At 47.6% G+C, this 23,646-nt stretch overlaps 1 protein-coding gene across 1 annotated transcript in view; it reads right to left on the bottom strand.

Annotated features, from left to right (window-relative positions):
* Positions 1–269: 269 nt before the first annotated feature.
* LOC125955865 (uncharacterized) overlaps positions 270–23,646 on the bottom strand; it is a 47,074-nt gene continuing 23,697 nt past the window's right edge. Inside the window, exons 2-10 of the mRNA XM_049687176.1 lie at positions 14,591–14,700; positions 13,366–13,461; positions 12,061–12,196; positions 11,836–11,969; positions 11,565–11,659; positions 11,422–11,522; positions 10,029–10,488; positions 4,843–5,057; positions 270–488 (exon numbers count right to left, since the gene is read on the bottom strand). Of these exons, the coding sequence (XP_049543133.1) occupies positions 301–488; positions 4,843–5,057; positions 10,029–10,488; positions 11,422–11,522; positions 11,565–11,659; positions 11,836–11,969; positions 12,061–12,196; positions 13,366–13,461; positions 14,591–14,700 (1,535 nt within the window). The 3' untranslated portion in view covers positions 270–300. The remainder of the gene's footprint in view (positions 489–4,842; positions 5,058–10,028; positions 10,489–11,421; positions 11,523–11,564; positions 11,660–11,835; positions 11,970–12,060; positions 12,197–13,365; positions 13,462–14,590; positions 14,701–23,646) is intronic.

Raw genomic sequence — 23,646 nt, 5'->3', positions numbered from 1 at the left:
TAACTCCACTGGCCGAACGGGGGGTGACGTCACCGCACACGGAACGCACACGCACATTGAAATCTACCCTACGAAAGCAGCAAAAACCAAACAGTAAAAATGGTGTCCGACAAACACAAATGCACACACGGACACGCGCGCACGCACACACACACATACACTGCACTCCGTTTCCAGCGATCTCGTCCAGCGTCCTGCCCTTTTTTTTTGGGGTGATGGCGGATGGGGTGAAGGGGTGAAGGGTGGGGGGTTGATAGAAAGGGGGGGTTTTTCCCGGGGGGAGGGCTTGCGCGGGCTGATTTACACCATCCGCAGCTGGATGCGCTGGTAGACGACGGCACACAGGGTCAGCAGGGCGACCGCGATGATCCGGCTCCGATCCGGGACCGCATGGAAGGTGGTCTGCGCACCGGCACCGGAGTTCCCGAACGCGGCCATACCGCTCATCGATGGTTGCGGCGAGGTTTGATCGTTCTGTTCAATGTCCACTGTTTTGGGGAGAGAGGGGAGAGAGAAATGGAAAGCGGAAAAGCGTTAAAATTGCAGATTACAGACTCCTTACAGGGTGTGCGTTCGACCTTCGACCAACAACAACCTCTCGGCCAACTTGCGGACGGACCACAAACGACCGGTGGTGTCGAATGGAAGTGTGCCAATTATCGCGAGGTAGGTCGCGACAAGAGCTATTGATTTAATAAAATGGCACGAATCGACGCACTAGCCTTCACCTTAGCTATTAGCTTTCTATTTGCCACTTCACTTACAACGCACCCGCATTTGTGTTCAAGCAGCACTTATTGGAGCCCGCCCTGAAACAGTATCTAGTATCAGCCCTGGACTAGTCTGGGTTGGCTAATTTTACTACCCTACTTCGCTAGTGCATCGAAAGAGAGCGCGCGCGCGAGAGAAAGAGAGAGAGTGAACAATTTGCCATAACTCGTGCACGCTAGTTACCGAGTCGACCGTTTAGCGCGATTGCACAAATTATTCAAACGACCTTCGACGGCGGCGGGGAATCGATTGAAGGTATTGGTATTGGATCGGAGTCAGTCAACTAGCAATCGATTGATGATTGCGGCACAAGGACTCCTACCTGGGGTTTTTTTTTACTAGCTGCTTACCCTTCTATGCAACAGCGCGCAACATTTCTCCTTTTTATGGCCCAACGTCCCAACTGCCTGTTTGGACGGACTGTTTTTATAATTCCTTTTGTGCCCCTAAACCCCTAATTAAAACAAGTGTTCATTTACAAACGTATACCCTGTGTAATGTATAGTGTAAAAGAATTTTACTAAAGTGTACTACGAAGTGTACTATTGAAATGCATTTTTTCCTGTTCTATCAGTTATTTAAGGGAGGACTTTGGTAACTTATTTTATTTCTTTGTATATGCTTTTTTTACATTTTTTTATAAGTGCTTATCCTTTCAAGAGTATTGTGAAAAATTTTGGGATCATTCAAAGCAAAACTGACAACGATATTGATTTTAAGAAATTTCACATTTCATACCAGAGTCTCAATGCATCGCGTACCATAGCATAAAACCTACTGGACCGATCGATTTGAAATTTCGAACACATAACATCTGTGCACTATTTGCCCGGTAGCTCCACCGAGTTTTTATCAAAAAGGATTTATAGATATATTTTTAATCATGTAAAGCTCGTTGTTTGAGGCAACATCGAAAAAAGCATCCCTTTTCCAACTTCAAAACTCTGCAAAAATCGAAAAATGGGAAATTCAACAAAAACTCGACGAGGCCACCTGGATAAACTTATAAGCTAACAAAAGAATACTTATTTGTATATTTCAGACGACCCAGCACCTTGCTACGATGGGCACTGCAAAAAGTACATTTTTGCAAACTAGCCTTTCTATATTGAATGCCATGAACGGAGTTTCGATCAAATCTTCCCCAAAAACGAGCCAATTACTCTTGAAAAGTAGTAGTTTAATATGAAATTCACTTGAAAAAATCAAAGTTGAATGGTTTCCGCACAAAAATTCGTCAAAAATAGGCCTTTTTTACCACGATTTATTCGAAAAGGGAGGGGACCCTTTAACGAGCCATCCTTTCCTTGGGCTACTTCATGTTATGGAAGTTTGGCTGCACCCGGCTGCTGGGCTGCACACTCAAGCATCTTGACGGTAGCACTGCAAACTGCCTGACCAGTGCAGTGCGAACAGTGCGAAAAAGGAACCTCAATGCGCTACAGGAAGCGCTCAGTTCAATGGGATCAGTGAGGCGAGCAGCACAGCGAGCACACGGAAAGGAATGGGGGCTACAACGGTGGGGGGTATACGAAAAGCAAAGGAAGTCACGAAACAATAACGGCCCCAGAGTATGGCAGTGAACTGCAACGATGAAGACGAAGATGAGGAAAATGGCAATGTAGCAGCGTTAGCCATTTGCTCTCGAATAGTTGCGTTTAGCAGTGTAGAAAAGGTCTAGTAAGGACAAAGGATTCTCATTCTCTCACAAAACCGGAACCACCGTTTCCCTGTTTGACGCTGGTCCGCTGGTACAGTGGTGGTAAAAACAATCCTGTCATTTTTCCACACACACACATAAGAAAATTTAAACATGAAAAAAATTAAAATGTTAAAATCTGTAAATCCAAACGGTCTTATTCTGCTTTGATCTTTCACTGTTGCTGCTTCTCTACTACCGAGTAGTGCAGACGTGTTGCAGGCAGCTGTAGCATCTATCAGCCACCAAAAATTAGTTTTTATAGTGTTTTTTGTATCATCCCTGTACACGAACGACTGGACAATCGGGTCCACAATATCCAAAACAGGGCAAACAATACGCACAACACTGGAGTCACTCGAGTGAAACGCCACCATTTACTCCTCCCTCGCTCGCTCCGCGCTCCGAATAATGCTGGAGTCGCCCCGTCATTGCCGTCAGCACGCCCTGTTGTTGGTGCCCTGTTGTTTCCGAGCTGTTGGCTAAAGTCCGCGGGCCGCTTACGCTCACGCCGACACAACCACCAGAGCTGACAGAGCCAGAGAACGGAAATGGCAATGGCAACGAAATTTCCTTCGACCGAGACCGCGTGGCATCAGTGAGAGCACGGCTGAGGATATCACTACTGTCTCCAGCAGAAAGGAAAAAGGCTCCAGCAAAAAAAAAAAGGGGGGAAAGAAAGAAGATTGTCGATATCTCGCGTACAGCTCCTGCGCTGCTGTTACGCGTCTACACTGGCAGCTACACTGCACTGCTTATAATCATAGGACCTGATTCCGTATAGTTTACACGTATCTGTATCACGGAAAATGACACGCCTTAGTCGCCTGCTGGCGTATCACCAAAAGAAGGTGGTACTCTGTAAACTACTCGATTTTAAGATGCTAATGCAAATGTTTCCCTTCATTTTAACCGTTCCTGGCCTGACAATAGCTACTTTATTTCAATCTCATAACCTATATAGTGGCTAACGTGGCTGGCTGCAGCAAAAGAAGTCGCGAGACTTTATCTAAAAAAGGACTCGCGAAGGTAGTGGTTGTAACTTTCGAATGGGGGCCTTCTTCTGCATGCAAATTTGAACCACCGTGTACACCACGACCGTAGGGACCGAGTACCTAACATATTAAGCGTAGCAACAGCGTCATATCTTGCCATTTGCAAATGACCGGCTTGACCATTCCTATAGCGTGTGGGCATAGTTAGTTCAATTTCTTCTGCCGTTACCCATGCCACAGACTTGTTGCGTTGTTATATAGCATAAAGAGAGAGGTAGGAAGAGAGAGAAAGCAAAGCAAAAGAAAGAGAAAGAGAGAGAGAGAGACTATTGTTCGCAGATTGCAACTGCAGGCTTCTTTCTCCTTGGGCACTTGGGTATCTCGCTTTCGTGATGATGCACCATTTGCAACGTATGCAACGTTGAAACATAGCCGTACATCCATGATCTGATCACGGATCACGCGGGGTTGCACGATAACGGTGAGCTGCAGTTTCGCGTAGCACGCGATCTCGCTCGAGCTGGAGGCTAATCGCAACTAATTGCTGGTCTACTGGCGTGCTGGCAAGTCGCAAAGTTGCCCGGGAACACGCTTCGCTTCCTAGTGTGGTACCAAAACACAAAAAAAACCAAAACTGGAATCCGAATTTTGCCCAGTGCTTTCTACGGGGTAAATCCGTAAATATGAACTGTCCAGTTCATATAAGACCAGCAGCTCCAATTTGTTCCAGCAAATCCGCAAGGATCAAAATTTCTGATCGAAACTATTTCCAGCTTTAAAAAAATAGGTTATTAAACAATAATGGCGATGAATAAAATCATGGATAAACATTTGGTCTTATATTTACAGAAATGAAGTATCCAGTCTAGTGTGAGACAACTTTGATGTTTTTGTATTTTATCAGTGAACAAAAGTAACCAAACCATCCAAATCTTGAAAATAAATATTTTCGGAGCTATATTTCGGCCAGTTTTCTTTTCCTGTAAAAAAATGCATTATTTTGCTGACATGTAAACCTTTTGACAAGGTTTTTGATCACAAACGATAGCAGAGATTCCTCCTTGAAGCCTAGATGTGCATTCTTAAGCGAAAAAAAAAATACAATCTTGAGCTCCTACCACGCAGGAACTCTCCTTTGATCCTTGAAGATTTTCTGGAACAAACTAGATGGTGCTCTGAGACTAACTGGACACTCATGCACCACGTAAAGGTGTGCATCGAGGCTTTAATAAAACCGACAACTGGCTTAAATGGTATTATAATGGTATTTAAATGGTAACGTTCACTGGAGCTAATCAAAAGTGTTCGTTCGGCGACCGTGGCTCGCAAGTGGTTGTAGCGCCTGGTTTTAAGCCTACCGACTAAGCATTTACTTACGTTTGATCAGCGACGTTTTGTAGTCGGCGTACTGCTCGCCCGGCTCTACGTGGGCCGGGATCGTCGCCAGGCAGGTAATCTCTATCCGGCCCAGGTTGTTCGTCAGGGCCTCCGTGATGCGGATCGACAGCTGGCTGTAGCTCGCCGTGATTCGGTGGCTTTTGCGCGACTCCCCCTCGTTGACGTGCCGCCGGTACTTGTGCTCGTACGAGTTGCTAGATGTGCGTGAGATATAGAAGAGAGGAAAGCAAATTTTAAATCACTGCTGCTACTGGTATTGAAGTCGTATTAGAAAATCTAAAATCTAAAATTTACAGTTCGACCCTCGTGTAAAGCAGCTATACTCAACAAATACCCCCTGACTAAACTGACGTGATTCCACTCGGGATTGATGTGGTTTGTTTGTCCTTGGTCGCATTAAAAACACACACACATACTCACTAACTGCCGGGACTGTGGACAGCTTCTAGTCCCAAGTTAGGGGCCGCAAACCGCAAATCGGTGGAATCGAAGGCTCCCCTCTCCTCTTACGCTGGTGTTAGTAATTAAATATTTTTTTTACTAACCACTTACGGAATGGAGCACCACAAAATACAATTTGCGTGTGTGCGTGTGCGCGTGCGAGTCCTTGCGAGGCGTTAATTTGCGTAAGCAGCGAGTGCTAATGACAATCGCGACGACGAAGGGAAGAAGCGTGACGCGTGTGATTGGTGTGACCGTTTGAAATCTGGACCTAGTGTCCAGGTCCAAGTCCAAGTCCAAGTCCAAGGCACTGGAAGCAAGCAAGCAGCTTTTGCAAGAGCACTCCTGGAGGGACCTGAAGTCTAACGGTCGGCAGTGTGCCTGGTATGTGTGTGTGTGTGCTTACGGCGCGCCACTTCGCGGGCGCTCGATGATAATTTGATTTTCTGCTTTTCCAAATTTGTGTTGTTAATAATTAATTGCTCATTTCGGTCGGGCTGACGCGCCGACGCTGGCGTCACACTCTGGAAGGAGGAAGGAGGGGGGGGGGGTGCACTGGTGTCTCACTACCGTGCCCGCCAGGCCAGGCGCAGAAGGCCGCGAGAGCCATAACAAGGTAACAAGTTTGTTTATTTTCGGCGACCGCCTCTCGCCTCGTCGTCGCCATCGTCTTCAAGGCCGCGGCATAAAACATGCAAGAAGAAGAAGAAGCGGAGTGGAGCGGAAGAAAAATCGGTCGCTCGGTCCGTCGGTCGCTATCGGGATCGGGAACAGCCAACAGTAGTGGACACTTTTCACACCGAACATGAAGCCAGAAATAGCGCAGCGAGTGGGTGGTCGCCTCCTCCGCTTCTTCAAATGCCAGTCGCCAGTGCTTTTCCTAGCGACGGTCCATCCGTTAGCGTCAACGCGCACGCCATCTGGTGGTGGTGCGCGCTGCACGGGTACGGGGGTGGGTGAAAAAGGGACTTAAATTGGCATTTTGTAGAACCATATTTCACGCTGAACTTCACGCTATTTCATATTAACCTCCTCCTGCTCCTCCTCGTCCTCGTCCTCGCCGCCTCCTCTCGCAACGACGGTGAACGGATCTCCGTAAGTATTTCTAATATCCCCACAACCCACACAACCCGGGATACTCGGGGGTACCGAGGGAGTAGCAAAGGGGGTTGCAAAACGCCCCCCAAAAATCCAATCCAAACCCCCGGACCGTTGGTTGTGGTTCTCAGACGAGCTACCGAACCAGGGCATATCCGCTGGAAGCGATCAGTTGCCGGACCGGTACCGGTACCGGACCGAACGGGACGATTAGCTGGTGGCTTATTACGGTTACGGGCCAAGGATTCGGGGCAGATGTAGTAGCAGCAGCAGCAGCGCAGCACCAGGAGCTGGTGTGTGATTGAACGCCACACACACACCAATACACTCCGGGATAAAATTGCTTTATCATTGCGTAATTAGTGACCTCTTGACCTTCGCCTACAGGACACCTGACCTTTGGGGCACATCCACCAGGTAGCGTCCAGTGCAATCTGCGGACGGGTCAAACTCCCGCTGCCGGTTTTGGGGCATACGCCATTAATGAGTCGATGAGGAAGAAGGTTACAGGATACAGAACGGCCGTTGGGTTGCGGGATGAGCCGGGAAGTGTTTTCACCGCTGCTGCCGGGGAGTCCCGATCGATGGGAAAGACATTTCCTCATTAGCCTCCTCCACGGTACGCACGGTTTTGGCCTTTTTCCCCCCATCCGTGACGTGTGACGGACGAACGGACGGACGATGTTTGTCACTTCCGTCATCCATCGGGAGGTCGGGAGTGCCCTGCGTTAAGCGTACCGCGGTACCCGGAACCGGTGTATCCATGTTGTCATCCCCATGACATGACGACGGTGTGGGCTAATTGAGTCAATATATGTGTGTAACGGCGGCTAATAGGTAGTGCCAACCGATGGCGCTGGCATTCAGGACACCGGATCCGGCTGGATATAAACAGGAAAGGGGCCCCCTCCGTTCGGGCTTCTGACTTTTGCGGTGAGGCGTGCAAACGCTCCTCCTGCTGCTGCTGCTGTGCTGCTTGAAGAGGATGTTTGCGCTAGGAAGGAAGGAAGGCAAGGCTCAGGCGTAGCGTTCACGTGTGGTAGCGCTGCGCTACGTTTACTTGTGGTGCGTCTGCGACTGGAAATGGTGGCCTCAATGCTAGTAAATGTTCTTTGTTCTTTCCCCCCTCGATTCCGTCAAGATGAGGACGGAATGACCAAGCTACCTGAGAACAGCTACTACATACTTGGACCAATACGAATTTCGAAACGTTCGCACACCTTGCTCCCCTACAACCCATCAACACTTTTTTCCTGGATTTCTTAAAATTTCTAAACGTTCGCTGGATTTCTTAAACCCTCGTACCAACGGATGGGTTTGGCCAGACCTTTTTTTCACTTTCACATTTGTTAATTACTCATAGTTGTATTATTTGTAGAGGTTTTCAGGCCTTTTAGGTAGCTTTTTAAAATGTTATTGGCTTTCGATCGATCGCACTATTCTTTTAAAAAAATGTCCTTTATATATGTAAAAAAAGGACATTTCGAAAAGTACTCCTCGAGCCAACGGATGGGTCTGGCCCCACATATTTTTATGGGAAAACATGTAATTTGAACCATTTACTCGGTTTTTTTTTATTTTTTACTCAAAATATATGCTTTTATGATAACATATGAGTACGTATCATTTATGTAAGTATGGATTAGCACGCACATAGGGGCTACAAACACACGAAGCTGGATTTGAGCGTTTTCCTTCAATATTCTAGACAATATGGCATTAGCAGCCATAAACTTGTGTTTGTAAAATGGCCGAAGAAAACAATACAAGAGACGGCAAATGCCCTTTTTTAGACAAGTTATCCAAAACATTGTTCTACGCATATACTTGTTCTTCTCGGGCTCAAAATCGATGAAAATGCTTTTTAATCGGCTTTTGCATAATTATAAAATCCATTGATATTCGATTTTATATGCTTCAAACTAAATTTATACGTACAAAAATAAGAGATAAAAGAATAATACAAAAATGTGTTTTTTTCACGATTTGAAAAGTTTTAAACCATATTTTTTACTTCTCATGTGGTTGAAGATGTGTTAAACACATATGAAAAAGAAAGAAACTAATTATGTGTGACCGTGCAGGTAGAAAAAGGTGCTAAGAACGCACCATATGCGCTTATATAAATACTTGTAAATGTATAGGGGTTTGCCCTTTTTTTGCAAGGTTTCCCCCTTTCTATTGGAATACAATATCTCTTCTGTTCGGTATCTCTTGGTTTCAAACATTGGCACTTTTTTCTTCTTCTATTAATTGACGAAATACCTCACTTGCTGTTTGCGGTCTAGCTGGAACACGATCGGCTCCTGGGATCCCATTTGCTGGAATCTCTCATCTCGAATCATCTCGCGCTGCTGGAATATCATTTTACCGCGCGCAAGCAAGCAGCTCCGCGAACTTGGAAGCCCGTTTTTGACGTTTCATCACGGATTCCACGGCGTTGTGACCCAGTTTGTGTGGCTTGGGCTCCGCTCGCTGAGCGTGCTGTTACCAAGCGCAGCCAAGCCAAGAATCAAATCAAGAAAAACCCCTCCTGTAGCACAACATAATCATTTCCAGGAGGGGTGTGCCGCTGTGCTACAGCAGCAACAGAAGCAGCCGATCCTGGCAACGGTCTTCATTCTTCGGGGGCTCTTCCGGGGAAAACTTTATCGGGCACACACACAACCACGGCCGTAATAGGAATAAAGCCCTTTTCTCGCTTTGTTTTTAGAAACTTTGCATTTTCGTTTTTCATTCGTTCGGAAGCCGTCTTCAGCAAAAATCGGAAACTTAAAGTGTTTTCCACCCTCCCTCGATTCGCTTATGCAATCAGCAGCATCGGGGAAAACGAAAAAAAAAACCGAACTTCAACAAAAAAAAAACGGATCTCAAGACCCTCGACATTCCCATTTACTAACCTCCCCAACTTCCCAACACCTTTTTGGGCCTATACCAGATCAGATCAGAAGGTCCGGCTCTAGAATGTCTCGTTCCGTACTTCCGTACTGGAATTCTTTCCAATCAACAGGTGATGTTGGCGATAGTACCTCGCTTGTAGCGACCAACAATCAACAGGCAGGCAGGTAGGCAGGAAGGCATTTAAGGTACCAAACCAACAAAAAAAAACACACACACACACACACACACACACACAAGCAAGATGGCAGCCGATGGCATGCGAGTGACGCAAGTGTGAAGCGAATCCGGAACCCCGATTCCGGCACCGTCGCCAACAAACGCTCGTCGTCGTCCGTTTTGTCAACTGCTAATGGAGAAAAAACACCAGACCGATCACACACACACACACACACACACGCGCGCGCGCATACACTGTTCGGTCCGGGACACCCCGGTGGAACGAGAATTACAAACGGCTAATGTACCGGCTGGTTTTGGGGGTGGAGGTGTTCGCCCAGTGTACACAAGCCGTTAGTAGTCGTTGGTTGTAGGCCCCCTGTGTGTGTGTGTAGTTGGCCCGGCCCTATTATCCGAGTTTCCGAGGAAACATCGACATCGACGACGTGTGGAGAGTGTGTAGGTGAGCGTGAAACCAACGAGCCTTGCACGCGCACTGTATCGTGTTGCGACAATAAGTATAATACCCATGCACTCTAGGCCTATCTCGGGGGTTCAGTCGAACTTACCGATGCTTCCGGTAACCGTTGCCGTAGTGTTGCTGCTGCTGCTGCTGCTGCCTCTGCTGCTGTTGCTGCTGTAGCTGCTTATTGTCGTAGGTGTACTGCTGGAAGGGGCTGTGCTGGTTCCAGGTTCGCTTGTCCATCTGCTCGAGCGTGAGCAGATCGGGCGAAAAACCGAGCCCGGGCCCGGTACCGAGCGAACCGAGCCCGGCCATCCCACCGTAGCTACCGAACGTCGGTCCACCGAAGACACCGTTCAGCAGACCGATCGTGTTGCCGCTCCGGTCCTTACCCGGATGGTGCGTCTTGATGCCGTAGTTGTAGCCACCGTCGTAGTTGTAGCCCACGTTCGGCTGAATCTCGAATCCGCCACCGCCACCACCACCACCACCGTAGGAACCTGCGCCACCGAGGCCCATCGCGCTGGTCGACTTGGTCAGCTTGTCCTGGAACTCGTTTTCGACCGCTAAGTAGATTAGTAGCAGCAGGAGCAGAATCAGGAGGAGGAGAAGAGAGGTAAGGAAAATTATTAGTGCTGAGAATTCTCCGTTGTATGTAAGGAGGAGATCCTTGGGGGCCACCGAAGCAGGATCCAGGATGTTATTGTTTCTTCAAAGACCTCAACAAAGAATTTTCAACTAATAATATCCAGGATTTTATTGTTTCTTCAAGCACCTCAACTAATAATATTCAACTAATAATATCCAGGACGTTATTGTTTCTTCAAGGACCTCAACTAATAATATTTCAAATCCTGTAGTAGTAGTAGTAGTAGTAGTAGTTAGTACACTATCCAGCAGTCATTACTCCTCTAAATCAGCAATATAAGTACTACGGAATAATCTGTTCTGGCAGGCTGCAGACAGGGAAGATACCATAAGATCAGTAGAAGATAGCAACCAAGGCCTATAGCCCCTATAGGAGTCCAGGGGAGTCCGCTACGAGTTCCAGTCGCGTTTCAACGAGTGTACCTCCATCTTGCAACCTATATTTACATCTCATTTACACGCGTGTGCGGCAGCACATGTCAACCGGCCACTCATCACGGTGGCGGCGGCTCATTACAGTACGGGGCTGTAACAAACATCCCCCGGCAACAGGAAGGAAAAACGAACGAATGAAAACGACACCGGACACCACCGTCAGCCCCGAAATCCGGGGGTGATGGGGAGGTGTAATTATACAACACACCAAGGACCAAAACGGGAGCGCAGAAGGGAGGAGAGGGTGTGGTTTTTTTTTAGCCTAACAAGGGGGATGGGGCCGGTTCGGGGGCTCTGAAACGCAACACGTTGCGTGGCACCATGCGTGCGCTATATATGGCGACCCACACACGTGTGTGTGGCTATTATAAAGACATTCACCACCCCCATCCCCGCCATCCCCGCCATCCCCTAACCTTTGGTGCGCTGCTTCAGCTCCTTGAGGCTGCCACTGACGGACGAGCTGCCACCGGAACCGACGAGCTTCCCGTGGTGGAGCACCGTGGTCGACTGCTGTTGTAGCTGTTGCTGTTGCTGCTGCTGTTGTTGCTGCTGTTGCTGCTGCTGTTGCTGTTGGCCGATGCTCTGTTGGGATTTCGAGCGGTGGCTGTTCTTCGAGCTGTGATGTAATGGCCGGACGTGGACGTCATCCACCTGCCGTTAAGGAATTACCAGACAGAGAGAGAGAGAGCAAGAGAGAGAGAGAGCAAGATGAGAGGTAGATCATGATAAGGAGCGTGCCCAGCGGGCGCCCGCTGAGGAGTCCTGGGATGGTATGTGTTGTTCATCCTCCCCCCCCACCCCTTTTCCTCCCTCCCTCCCTCCGTTACCTGTTTGCCATTAATCAGCCAGGTGATGTGGGGTGATGGGCGCGCCCGGGAGGTGGTGCAGTTCGCGATCAGCGTGTCGCCATAGTACAGCTGCTTCTTGGCGAACTCGATCGTTGGCGGTCCCTTTTGGGGCACTGGCAGGAGTAAAAAGAAGAGAGCAAGAGAAAGAGAGCGCGTTAGAATGGCAACAGCTCGGTTGCAAATGTCTAGTGGAGTGTAGCTTACGCATCACGTGGAGCATCTCGTCGTTGGACGCCTTGGTAAAGATGGGCGTATCGGTGGACACCTCGCAGTAGTACGACCCGGACGCCTCGTAGTCCACGTTCTTCAGCGTCAGGCGCGATGGGGTGACCTTCTTCCACTGCGAGGGTGCCACAGGTACAGAAGGTAGAAAAAGGAAACGGAAAAAGGGAGAGAGAAAGAGCGAGCAAGAGAGAGAGATAGGATTGTGAGATAGTTATCATCGTGTGGCCGTCCTCGAAGGCGCGTTAAAAGTAGGTGAATAGCAGCTAGCGTGACGGTTGGTAGAGCGAAGAGCGAGAAGAGAGAGAGAGAGCGAGAGGGAAAGAAAGAGGAAGGAAGGGTGGTGATGGTGGTGGTGGTGCGGTAGGCATTTAATGGCGTTGAATGGTTTATGATGCCAGAAGTCCTGGAACTTCCGGGAAGACCGGCAGAAGGGGGAGGGCGCAGAAGGAGAAGAAGGTGGTGGACTGGGGAGTGATGGTAGTAGGTGCAAAAGTTTGTTGGAGCGTCTGGTCTGGTCTGGTCCGGCGACCACCTTGAGCCACATTAGGCGCGGGGAGTCGCGGGGCCGGGGGCTAATGTTTTGTTTCGGTATGCGCGAGTTGGCGCCCAGCACGAAGCCTCGATGATAGGCCAGGGCCATCCGCACCCCCACCCCCCTCCCCCTCTTCGTATCATATGTTCTCGGGGCTGCCATCGATGCCATCGAGGGCAGGACGCGGGCAGTGAAATGGCCGGCTGGCGCCTTGAGGTGCAGTGTATCTGGTGGTGGTGGTAGCGTCCAGTTCGACTCCTTCTCCCTCTCGCACACACACACACACAGGAAATTTGGGAAATTTGCTGCCCCGTTCATCTTCCGCAGCACCAGACCAACTCGAGGTTAGGGAATGTTTTTAATGGCTTTGCGCTAATGGTCTTTGCGGTAAATGGCTATCGCCCGTACAGGTAGGGGTAGGAGTAGGTAGATAGGAAGGTTGTTGGCGAATAGTAGAACCGCGCGGGGCTTCAAGGTATTTATTGATAAATTTTCGCCTTCACCCCGAGACCCGCGATAGGGCTCCACTGGTGGAAGTGTGGAAGCGTGGAGTGTGGAAACGAAGCCCCCTGATTTGTGACTCCATCGCGCGTAATGAAGCGACCGGTAACGACCATACCACGAGCGGTTCGGTTACTTATTTCTCTGCTGCTGCTGCTGCTTTGTTTGCTTGCTGTCAATGAGTGCGACCAGTTCATTACCCGCGTTCCCGATTGCCGAAGGAAAGTAGTATCTGTAGCGTCTGCACTTACGTCTATCTCTGCGCCCGGTATGCTGTAGTTGCGGTATGGTGGGCTGCGGCCCTTGATGTACTCGAATATCTTGCTATCCTCCTTCAGGAACGTAACCTGGAAATTCGATATGAGCCGATCGATTGCCGAGAAAGGGTTAGTGAGAGCGAGAGAGAGAGCGAGAGAGAAAGAGAGAGAGAGAGAGAGAGAGAGAGAGAGAGATGGCGGTTTTTTAAAAATATTTTTGGTATAATTTTTGGGTTTTGTTTTCATATAATAATTGACGTAATTTATTAGGTCCCCGAATTGGGGACTGTTAAAATCATAGGTTTTTCATTTTTTTTTTGTTGGCCCGGAACGTTCTGTGTCTATAACGTTGAAATCTTCGGTTCTAATCATTTAAAGCCAGCTTTTACACATGTTTTTTTCGTGTCGTAACATGTTCATCATATATTTAAACCAATAATCGATAACTTTTAGCAGCCGGTATTTTAAAATAAAAGAAGGTTTTTCAACTTTCCTGCAAAATTGAAACTTTTGAGACACAAAATTCGACATTTGCAACTCGAGAAACAACAACATGTTACAGTCGAACTTATGAACAGCCACTTATTGCTTTTTAAAGGTGTTTTGTTATACTTTAAAACGTCATAACACTGTGGCCTGTTACACTGACCCAAAGTTTGTGGCCGCATTTTTTAGGAGAATAGAAAAAACTAATTCCGGAACCTAATAGATGGTGAGTGTTTTAGAGGAAAATTGTACAAAACAACACTGCATCCAATCGAAGCCAAGAACTTTTTTTTTTAAATCTAATTTATATTATAATTAAACTAAGAAGCCTTTTGCTAATGCGTCATAATGTGGTTCATTTATTTACATTGCAAAAACCTTTAAAATGTTGTTGAAAAGACGCGGGGAGATTCAAACTTCCTTTTTTTTCCCCAAATGTCGTCCTGATAATCCAGAGAAACGTATGGTTTAGACCAAAACCAGCAAAAAAACCAATTGATGTTGGTTATTGGTTTCGTCTCTGAAAATGTCGCACAAAATGCGACAAACACTTTGCCTGGGCGCTCCCTTATTATCGTAAGCTTCAAGCCATAATACTAGTTATTATAAGGGGTTTATCCAATTATTTAAGGGGAGGGTCTTTTAAGATAAGATCCATTTTTTTGCCGAATTATACCACAGCCAGAGATTTGAGGTCGAGACGCGCAGCTCAGGCAAAAGGACGGACGCTTACCTTGTACAGGATATCGGGCAGGACATCGTTTTCACAGTCCAGTTCGACCGCGCTGCCCCGCTCGACGTACTTCTTCACCTCCAGCTGCACGTTCACCGGTGATTGTCCATCTGAAGGAGAAAGCAAAAAAAAGCAACGCTTGGTTATTGCTGTTCGTATGCGCGTGCGTGTGTGTGTGTAGGTTGGACGTCAATAGTCCCAGGGACTGTGTCTGGGGCTGAAGCGATGTAGCCTTGGATTTCCATTCCACCCCCACCCCGCCGGAACCGGAGTGACGTACAAGCAGAACGTTACTTATGTGGCAGAGACACTAGCGCCGTAATGAAATAGTCCACCACCACCACCACCAACACCACCGTAAGGCAACAGGACACAATAATAACATGGAGTACAGAAATATCCCGCTACTAAATCATGGACGCATGGATTGGCCGAAGGATGCGGCAAAGGGCTGGCGGCGGAACCGAGCAGGTGGCCAATGGCTAGGCCCAAGGTAGTCCATTTCTCTAAGTAGAAGGGCCCCATCGTTAAAGGGGATACCGTGGTACCATTACTGATAGCTTTAATCATTAATCGATAGTCTCTCTCTCTCTCTCTTTCTCTCTCTCTGTCTGTGACGCAGGTGACCTCGCTCCCTTTAACTGATTGTTTGTGTGTTGCGGTCGGCGCACGACATTCGATTACTTGGCCATTCGCTTCCGTACGTTCCGTCGGTCGGAGGATTGAGATAAGATGAGAGCTGGATTCGCAATCCGAGAAATGCTTTCCTTCAAAGCGATGCTCAGGACGCTGCTACTACTACCAAAAAAAAAACACTTGAAATAATATAATCCAAATCCAGACCCTTCTATTAGGCCGGAAGCTGGCAGGATGGACGGCACCACAAAAAATGACATTAGAACGATGACCAAAAGCTGTGTGTGTGTGTGTGTGTGTGTGTGTGTGTTCGCAGAATGGTTCGGCATCCTCCCCAGGGGTGCGGCGCTTCGTAATGAAAACCCCTTCGCTCGCTTCCCCCTTGTTTTGGTCAGCACAATTGATATTCCGATCAGTTTTCCATAATGCTCCCTTTGTAGTATCTTGACCACGAGATTCTCGGAGTTGCTCGGAGTTGCAATTCATTTCAATCGTGGTGTGGGACAGAAAACAGTCGACGTCGACGTCGACGGTCAGCAAATAAATTCCGAGCAGCGAGCAAGCGAGGAGCAAGTGCCGCAAGATGGCCGCAAGAAAGGAGGAGTAGGAGAAATGGAATAAATCCAAAACAATGTCTGTCCGGAGGAATGTCTGGGACACACATTGCTGCGTGTGCTGTGTTCCGAAATGGAAGGAACAGCTGCACGGGACCCTCACAAGGGGGTGGCACACTCATAAACTCGCACACACATACACACACGCACGCACCGTTCGATGATCGATTTTAAATTACCATCACACTCTCGCTCAAGGGATGGATGATGGGGTGGAAAGGGGGTGCTGCTCGTCCTGTCACCACAGGTGGTGGTGACGGACTCCCTCCCCCCGGGCGGCGGTTTCCTGCAGCTGCGCCGCGATTCCTTGATATGGTTCGTTGGTTGGTTGGTTGGTGGTAGAGATGGTGGAGTTCCGAAACGCGTTAGCCACCCCACGATGCTACGCCCCGCGTTCCGGGTACTTCCCGTGGAGGAGGAATGGCGCTAATGGGGTTGAAGCGCGGCGACCGAAGTGCGGATAATAAAGGCTCCTCCGCGTCGGAGATGGGCTATTAGAATGGGCCGGTCCTGGTCTCCCATTTCCCGCTGCCGAGAACGACGACATCCGGAAATAAAACTACGTTCGTCGCGCTCCTCATGATGATGAGCAGCACAGAGAGAACCCCCCGGGGGGGGAAGGAACCGGGAACCATCAACACCTCTATTTTCGCTACCTTTCAGTAGCGGTTCAGTGCTAAAGTGTTCTGTACACTGTACACATACCATGTAAAAAAATTACGAAGAAAAAACCAAAATCTATATCATTACAGTTAACCTTTGCGTTAGTATGGGGAAAAATTTCCATTTTCCCCCGGGTGTAGTAATGAGCTTGGAAAAGTGGATCTCGAATAACACTTTTAGTTGATGCTGCGCCTCATGCAAGGCTGTCCCGGATACAGCCGCAGTATGACACCTGCAACAGGGATGCACACATAATGCATGTTCGTTCGTTGTTGCGCTCTACATACTATGTGCATTTTGTACGGAGTTGAAATATAGCAAATAACAGCTATCCATCCCATCATAGTAGACAAATGGGAACATTTTAACACATAATCTGTGCACTGTTTGCCAGCTCGGTCGAGTTTTGATAGAAATTGTTGACACTTTTTTTTTAAATAATTATGTAAAACTCGTTTTTTGAGGCAACATCGAAAACAAGGCATTACTTTTTCAACTTCTAAACTCTGCCAAAAATGTAAAAATGGAATATTCTATAAAAACTCGACGAAACTACCTGGATACACCTATAATCCAACAAAAGAATATTCATTTGTATATTTCTGATAACCCAGCTCGTGGCTACGATGGTCACCGCAAAAAAGTATATTTTTTACAAACTTGCCTTTCTAGATTGGATGCCTTAAACGTAGTTTTTAATAAATAAGAACCTTATATAGAACCCCAAAATAGACATCTCCTTCTATCATCTACATGCGTACATGCTAATGTTTGCATTCATTTCGAAGACATATTATTTGTTTTTTTTACTGTAGGCTAAATTATGCATTTGGTTTACAAAATTAAATTTAAAAAAGTATAATTATATTTTGACTTTGAGGGAAACAATAGCAATTCTTATAGTGATAACCTGTTTAAAAAAAAGAGACACCATACACGGATGTAAAACCTAACATATCGCATGATTTTTGCTACATATTATTTGTAATCAAATGCAAAAAAAAACCATGCACTACGTGCTTCGCTGGGCGTCGCTGGGAATGAGTAGAGAGTGAATGATTTCTGCTCTTATCCATTCGAAAACATCGATCCAAACTCCCCCTTCCCGCCCGCCATGATTTCCGGTCGACAGCTTGAAGCTACGAAGCAGGAGCATCATCTGTGCTAGACTCCCTGCCTGAGCGCTGCCTCTCGCATGATCTTAGCTCTCGGTACACGCGTGGCATATGCATGCATCCGCTGAACCGTTCCATTCACTCCCAATTTTATGCCGTAAAAAATCTGTGTATGTATGTGTGTGTGCATGCGCGCGTGTGTGTGTGGTTGTGTGCTTAAGGACATTTTCTTGTGACTTTTTTTTGGCTGTTCTTGTTGTTGTTGTTGGAAAGCTGCTCATGCGCTCAAAAGGAACGCTCGCAAAAAGGGAATGCCGAAACGAAAACATTAAGCCAAACATTCGCCTCACGGTGTGGTGTGGTCCCCGAAAGTCGTCGTCGGCAGCTGAAGCTCGTCTCGCACACGGCGTACCGGGACCGGTAGAGAGAGAGAGAGAGAGAGGGAGAGAGCGAAAGAAAGCGGGGAAAAGAACGAGTCAGAACGAGGACAGAACAGAAGAGTGACAGAGTAAAGGATAGATCAATTGTTGCTGGTAGTGCGTTAAGGCAGCCTCGGGGCAATGTGGATGAATGCGGCGGAAGGAGAAGGGGAAGAGGGGAAGGGGGGGGACGCAGAGAAGCGACATAAAAATGGCTTTGGGAAACCGTGGAAAATCGGCATGCGGTGCTGCCGCCGTCTTCCAACCTCCATCGCGCTATGATGGCGAGATGGGGCTGCTCCTTTCGTTCCAGCGTCCATTGCCTCAGTGTGTGTGTGTGTCCTTGTGTGTGTGTGTGTGTGTGTGTGTGTGTGTGTGTGTGAGGGTCTCCCAGTTCGCGTCGTGTGTTCGCGTCGAGACTTTCCTTTGGAAAAACCGCAGCTGGCGGTTATTACTGTTGTTTTATTATTTGAGATTTTCTCTCCTCGCCCGCTCACCGCTTCCAATTCTCGCTTTCCTCCCTCTGCCATCCTGAGTGAATGTTTCCTTTGCTCTGTGTGTGTGTGAGTGTGTGTGTGTGTGTATTTTTTTTTTTCGGAAGGCCACATCATGGGAACCGAATTCGCCGCCTTTCGGTGTTCGGCGGAAATGTCTTGTCGTTCCCGTGTCGTTGTCGTCTGAGGTTGAAGCTTGAGGACACCGCAGCGCGCGCAGCGCGCACACTAGCGAACAGCAGGCAGCCTGGAACCAGCACAGGGTTGGCACAACAGGCATGGTTTGTGAAAGTTGTTCACGCTTCGCCAACGTTTAGAACGTTGCTGTTCTGAGGAGGAAAGGAAGCAACGAGAGCAGAACAGAACCCATGGAGCCATTTCACAGCCACGCGCGTGTGTGTGTGTGTGTGTGTGTGTGTATGTAAAAGAGGGAGGTTTGCATTCGTTGGTGTAGTGTAGTAACAGGTGAACGGACGCACGCCGACCTGACATCATCAACAGCGCTCCAACACCACCAGTAGTCAGCTCCATTGTAACTCATTCGATGATGATGATGATAGGAGATGTTGCTTCTTGGGGTTGCTGCTGGTGGATTTTAATGATGGTGGATGATTTGTTTTTTCCCCAAGAATGCTTCTGTCACTGAGCGAACTTGCGAAAATGCTTGATAATATGTATATTATTCAAACGCTTCTCAACATGAGGTAGAACCAATGTTTTGGATAACTTATCGAAAAACGGCGCATCTGGCGTCTCTTTTATTGTTTCCTTCAGCCATTTTACTAACACAAGATTACTAAACTCCAGCTTCGTATGTTTGTAGCCCTTTTGTGCGTGCTAATCCATACTTACATAAATGCTAATATATTATCATAAAAGCATATATTTCGAGAAAAAAATATTAAAAAAAATGCCGAGTAAATGGTTCAAATTAGATGTTTACATCTAATCAGATACACATTACGAGGGGTATTTTTCAAAATGTCCTTTTTTCACGTATTCCAATGACAATTTTTTGTTAAACAGTGTGATCGTTCGAAAAAGTCAATAAAACGTTAGGAATGGTTACCTGAAAGACCAAACCTCTACTCGGTGTAATTAACAAATGAAAGTGGCACAAAAAGGTCTGGCCAGACCCACCCATCGGTACGAGGGTTAATCAAACGCAAGAGAGCCGTAAGACGAATCTATCGCACCATAAATACAGACGATTCAATTTAATCGAAAGCATTATCGATCGATCGATCGATCGAAGCCGGCTTATGTCGCGCGCGCGTCACGATAGTGCCGCTTTTTACTGCGCTGCGGCTGCGGCTGCGGTCCGCCATCGAAAGCGCTTAATTAGTGCGCTTTGGCACAAGCAATCGCGTGCCCTTTGCTATACGCAAGTCACCCCCTGAGCGAGGAGGGTGGCATTTCGGGGGATACTTCCTTTTTTTTTTGTTTTGTCCTCGCCCGGATCAACAGAGCCGAGGCCGAGGCTCTTAGCCGATGATAATGATCGTCTGCGTCTGTGTCTGGTGTCGCTGCGAACAATGCCGCAATCCTGATAAGTCCTGGCGCTTTTCACGTCAGTAGAGTAGGTCAACCGGAATATACAACATGCACATTCATCCTACGACTCAATATACTATGATTAAGTACTCAGCTTAAAACAATAACTGGAAGAAGAAGAGAAAAAAACACATACACACACAAGAAACTTGACAGCTTGAGAGAGGCAGCGTGTTTGGTGGAATAAAAACCCGCTCCGATTTCGATTAAAAATTGATAAAATCCCGTTGGGTGGTTGGCACTCGCACAGGGCGGGGGGGGGGGGGGGGGGTCAGTGAGGACGTCTCTGCCTTTTCTTCGGTCCAACACCGGCCGAAAAAACACCGCCATAAACCGAGCTGGGCACCGGTATATAGTTTGCATAAATGACTTCTAATGGAATACCTATTGCTGCTGCTACCACTACTACTACTACTACTACTGCTACCCTGTTCGGTAGACAAACACCAGCCAACCGCACTGTCACTGGTTGATTCTCCCGGCTCCTGGCCTGGGGAGTAAGAGGGGGAAAGACCTTTTCCACCCTCTCTCTCCCCCTCAAACCCCCGTTCAAAGGATTATATTGTGTTACGATTTAATTTCCTCTGGACCGCGCGTGGCAGAGGGGTGTGGCTAGGAGCTAGTGTCACAATAATAAAGACCTCGGGCTAGGTTGCTAGGGCTTTTTCCTTTTTTTTTGGTTTGGGATGGTTGGGGTTGTGGCAAAACGTTTTCGTTTCGAAGCGCGAAGAAGAAGAAGAAGACGAACAACGGTTTTATGGTCGCCGGGATCAATCACCATTATGCGGTGCGCGCCGACATCATCATAATACCATAACCTACCGGGCCCTAGCACGTGAGGTCCACCACCACCACCGTCACCACATTTGGGGGTTGTTGCACGCCGTCGCTAATTAGATCTTAACAATGAGAGCGTTTGGAGTCGGAGAACGCTGAGAAGAGCGCGCGTTACGGGGCGTTGATTGTGTATCCTGTAAGTTTAGTCATCCCCCCGGCACACGCACACACACACGGGGAGGGGGAGCGATTCCCCGTGGGAGCGATCCGCCATATCGTATGCATTTTATGATTTATGTTTCGCTTCAAACGCTCCGAACCTACCAGGCTGACCAGGCCGCCTGGCCTACAAAAACTAATTACCCCGCCACCGCCGCCGCGTTCTCCAAGGGTTGATCACTCCCTCGCCACCACCTGCTCCACTCGGCCACTGCCAATAAGGGACGTAAGGGGGAGGGGGGTTGGTCAATTATTAATCATCATTCACCCTGGCGGATGGCTTCTTCCACCACGGGGACCAACGCCAGCCAGCGCCACTTTACCTCATTTCCGTGCTTTCCACCCCCTGGCACCTCCTCCCGCTTCCGGAGCTCAACGGGCAACGGCTACAAAACAAAGGTGACAAGGTAAAGTTTTTATAATCCCCAGGTAGCTAACACTTGTCGACAGAAATGAAAACAAACCATTCTCATTGGCCAGCTTTGTGCCGGACGGACGGACCGGTATGGCACAACGACAACGATGACGACGATGACGACGACAACGATGACGACGACGAAGTCACCCACCACCCAGTCGGCTCCAACCTCTGCAACAGGTAACCAACCAAAGGCACGGTTTTCGTTGTTGTTTCGAATGGGAACGGGGGGGGGGCGTGTGGGCTACTACTGCTTGCCGCTGCTAAACGAGCTGCTGTTTAATGGTGCTGCGCCACCGCACCGCACCGGGACTGCTGCGTACTTTATGAAGCGAAAGAGGGGGTTGCCGTCACACCACATGCAGTCCGCCTCGTCCGTCGTCTTCGTCGCCAAGCCAAGCCCGTCAGCAAGCACTTAAAGTCGTAAAACAAAGGCGCACGAACGACAGAGAACGGTTTAGAATCCATAATACTGATATTCTGATATTCCGTCATACTTCGTACAGTACACTCGAATTTCACGAATTTGACGCACGGAGACGCTTCGATGCTTTGGGGCTGTTGGTGCATCAAACCGAGCTGTTGATATGTTGCACCGCAGTCCCCGGACAGGGACAGACAGGGTCAGGGGCCGTGAAGGTCTGATATTTAGTAGAATCGTGGAGAAGATTAAGGAATTAGGATGACGACGCTAATGTTCAAAACCTTATAAACCGGGCCCATCAATGCGTTAGAATTGTTTCTCCTAACACACACTCACAGATTTTTAAATACCTGCATAAAAAGGTGTTTAACAACTAAAACTAACAACATTTGTTAATGGTTTTGTAGATTGGAATGTTTTTTTATTGAAAAACTAAAATAGAATACGTGTCAAAAACTACACTAAAAATAAGTAGTAAAAACGGCAAAGAGGAAATCATTGGTTTTGCGAGAACTATGCGAAAAATCGGGAAAAAGTCAATTATTTAATTATTTATATCGAGCTATTTTGCATTTTTTGGCACTGGAATTTGGCACACTTTCCACAGCGTTTAGTAGAAACGTTTTTACTGGTGTTGTCACAGCATTTGATAGTGATGCTTTCTCTTTTATTGCTTCTTGCAATGTGAGGGATCAACTAGAGCCATTTCTAGTGCTTCACTCTATAGCAGAAGACGAATATTATGATTATTAAGTATTATGATTGCATTTATCATGGTTCCTTTCCGGAAACAATTCGTAAATTCGTATTCCTATCCAAAGCACTCACATGTTTACTTGTGCAATGTTGTTTACTGTTTACTTGTGTTGTTAAGCAGTTGTTTACTTGTGAGCATTCAAAGTAAATCACTGAGTGTAAAAGAGTGCGATGTGATAATAGATATAATGGATGGGCTTTGGCAGATACAAAAATCCGTTTCGTAACTTTTTTTCTGCTCAGATAATACAACACATTCCTCACATCCCATGTTGGTGTAAAATTTCGATTCTATGACCAAAATAATTATACTTTGGAGAAATTCAGATAATTTCATCGAACCGTTTTTGATATGTAATCTAACAATTGTTATTAGCAATTGCATGTGCGCACATACAGAAGAACCGATGAGGGTTAGCGAAATAGCACACACACACACACACACATGCATCGCACCCCTAAATAGCACCAAACCTTATCCTCTCGGTCTAGTGCGAGGGAAGGAAAATATTATAGGTATGTCAGTGGGTTTGTTTTTATTCCGGCTTACAGCGTTTACGGCGAATGGGGGAGAAAAACATGGGGGGGGGGAGGGCCGTGTACCTGTTGCGAACCGCCAAACCACCTAGCGGGGCTGGGGCGCCACTGGCACTCGAAATTCCATCGAGCGACAGACGGGTTTTTGGTACGCTATTGTTGTTTGATTCTGACGTCGGGATACTATGGTAACCCCCGTACCGGTTGCGATGTATATGTGTAGTGCCTGCCGACAATTATCATCGATCTCACTTAAAACGAGGGATGGTGAGGTGCTGGGTCGGGCGTACCTCCAGGAATCTCTCGCTCATTCGGCTTCCGCTGTGTGTAATGGCAAGCCGGTGGAATAGTGAAGGAATGCAGGTTAGCTTAGCTGTCCACCGTGACCCTTACGGTGTCCTGACGGTGTGGAGAATTTCAAATAAGCAGC

Source organism: Anopheles darlingi, chromosome X (genome assembly GCF_943734745.1).
Source record: "Anopheles darlingi chromosome X, idAnoDarlMG_H_01, whole genome shotgun sequence".
NCBI classification, from domain to species: Eukaryota; Metazoa; Arthropoda; class Insecta; order Diptera; family Culicidae; genus Anopheles; species Anopheles darlingi.
This window is presented reverse-complemented; position numbering and strand designations above follow the sequence as displayed.